The sequence below is a fragment of the Rhagoletis pomonella genome, unplaced genomic scaffold, assembly GCF_013731165.1.
Source record: "Rhagoletis pomonella isolate Grant_MI unplaced genomic scaffold, Rhpom_1.0 Rhpom_scaffold_03095, whole genome shotgun sequence".
Lineage (NCBI taxonomy): Eukaryota > Metazoa > Arthropoda > Insecta > Diptera > Tephritidae > Rhagoletis > Rhagoletis pomonella.
The window spans coordinates 21,737-24,184 of NW_023461648.1; the positions used below are offsets into that span (position 1 = coordinate 21,737).

Sequence of the window (2,448 nt, forward strand, 5' to 3'; positions counted from 1 at the left end):
ACATGGTCTGGTCACCACCAGTGGCCGGCAGAAGCACGACCATGTGAGATGGTGCACTCCCGGAGATAAGCCGGAAGCAATGTCCAGTAACGCACTGTGGTTGTACATGTCGCAGCAGAAGAAAAGCTTTACCTCCAAGCAAAGACTTGACTGGAAAGATCCGTTGAAGATTGACAAACGGCTGAAGGACGCAGTGCATCAAATCCAGACAATGGGGAGACCGAGGACCAAGATGAAAGTGGTCCACTTCGAAAGACTTGCAGCTGTTGGAGCGGCAAGTGTGTCTGATCGGGACGATCAGACTTAGGTGGAGGGCAGTGTGGCGAATACTGCGGCAACACAAAGCGAACAACGAGAAATAGGCAGAATTTTCGAGGAATGACGTAGAATGTTCCACAAAGAGAAACGTTAAGTTGGATGAACACTGCGAACAGCGAGAGAAAGAGAATGAGCGATAAACTTCAGAATGTTCTAGAGTTGCCATAAGTGCCAGCGCAGGTATATAAGGGCGCCGCCACAGCGAGGTGGGTTAGTTACAAGGCAGCAAGCTACAAGTAAAGTGAGCGGAGAATTGAGTTGCGAATAAGCAAGCTATAAGTTTAATTATGTTAACAAGTAGTAAAGCGTTGTTATTGCTTTAACAAGTATTGTAAAGTGTTTTTACTGTATTAGCAAGTATTGTAAATTGTTTGTTGCACAATAAAGTTAATTGTACTACAATTTGGTCATCGTTAGCATTCATTTAACAATCCAGCGATACGAGCCCGAGTATATTTGGGAAATCCCTCAAGGTTTCGAGGATAATCGTAACATTACTTGTTTCTTTTGCTTCATCTTGTCAGATCTTGTGTAGTTGGATCATGGGCTTAATGTATGCACGAGTGAAAACTATCGATAGCGCTTACAAAACCGCCGATGCTTTCGATAGTCAAAAACCATCGATACTATTGCTAGTGCCATCGAGAGTTTTCCAGCCCTAATTGCAATTGTCTATCAATTTTTCTTATTTCGTTTTTGCCTTTTTATCTTGGGACTTGGGACGTGAAATAAACAATTTCCATTTTATCAATAAAACTATGAATTTATTGCCCAAATCACACGAGGAGTTCGCCCAGCCGGAATACTGGAACTCTTTCTTCACGAAACGTGGCGAGAAGGCTTTCGAATGGTTAGTTTACGTGAGCAACATTACTCTACTTCGCATTAACTATTATCACTTTTAATTTCTCACCTTAAGGTATGGCGAATACTTGGAATTGTGTGAGCATATACACAAATATGTAAAAAATACAGACCAAATACTAATGCTTGGTTGTGGTAATTCACAACTTAGCATGGACATGTACGACTCGGGTTTTAGGTAAGTGACCGGCAAGTAAAAATGCTAAAAATTCGACCCTTGTGCTTTTATTTTCAGAAATATCACCAACATCGACGGTGGCTATACGTAAAATGCTGGAGCTGAATGAAAACGTGTGAACATGAAATTCTTGCAAATGGACGCTACACAAATGACCTTTGAGGATGAGTGCTTTTCTGTGGCGTTGGATAAAGGTACATTAGACGCGCTCTTTGTCGATGATACATCCGAAGTACAGGCCACAGTGGAGCGTTATTTCAATGAAATTAAGCGCACGATGCGGTAAGAATCCGTAACATTTTCATTAAAAACAACGAGTTCAAACTGATTTGTTTTTCTAGTAATGGTGGACGCTACTTGTGCATAACACTGTTACAAGAACACATATTACGTTACATTTTAAATTACTTTCCGCGTAATGGTTTTATGTTGCGCATAGTGCATTGTGCAGACGCAGACCGCGCTAATCAGGAAAAGAGTGGCGACAATCCAGAAGTTATGGCAATGCCAGTTTTTCTTGTTGTTGCTACCAAATTTAAGGCCTTACCAATACCGGTGTGTTTTGCCTTACTCTTTATGTTGTTTTCTTAAATAATAAAATGAATTTTTGAAGATCCTAGAATTTAGCTTGGGTAAGGACAAAATGCAACGTTTATCAAACGCTGAAGAACTTACAAATGCAGTTGCTGCTGTGCAAAAAGCGGCGCTAATTTGTAATGGACTCGCACGTACAAATATTGCTGGTTAGTAAAAAGTGTTTGTCAGTTGTGAATATATGTATGTATGTAGCTAAAACTTCTGCTGGTTTGTAGGTCACAACGAGGTTGTGATGGACTTATGCCAACCGGGCGAATCAAATCCCCGCTACACAGTACATGTACTAGACCAACCACCGGCAAGGGGGTTGGGTAAATTTGCTGCCTTTATAGTACCTCAGGGCAGGTAAATAAAAATAACTTCCCACTTAATTTTATACATAAGTATATGTACATACAGCACATTTGCTGCAAACTCGATAAAAACGGCATTAAATTTTGAACTTACATATCGAGCCCTAACCGCCAAAATAACGTAAGCGACATTTTTTT

The 2,448-nt window shown here is 40.6% G+C and overlaps 1 protein-coding gene across 1 annotated transcript; it reads left to right on the forward strand.

Annotated features, from left to right (window-relative positions):
- Positions 1-949: 949 nt before the first annotated feature.
- LOC118753942 (eEF1A lysine and N-terminal methyltransferase homolog) lies at positions 950-2,363 on the forward strand. Its single transcript, XM_036488816.1, is given in 6 exon segments — positions 950-1,168; positions 1,238-1,360; positions 1,418-1,642; positions 1,702-1,915; positions 1,974-2,103; positions 2,173-2,363. Coding segments are annotated over 6 exon segments (918 nt in total). The 5' UTR covers positions 950-1,076; the 3' UTR covers positions 2,307-2,363.
- Positions 2,364-2,448: the final 85 nt, after the last annotated feature.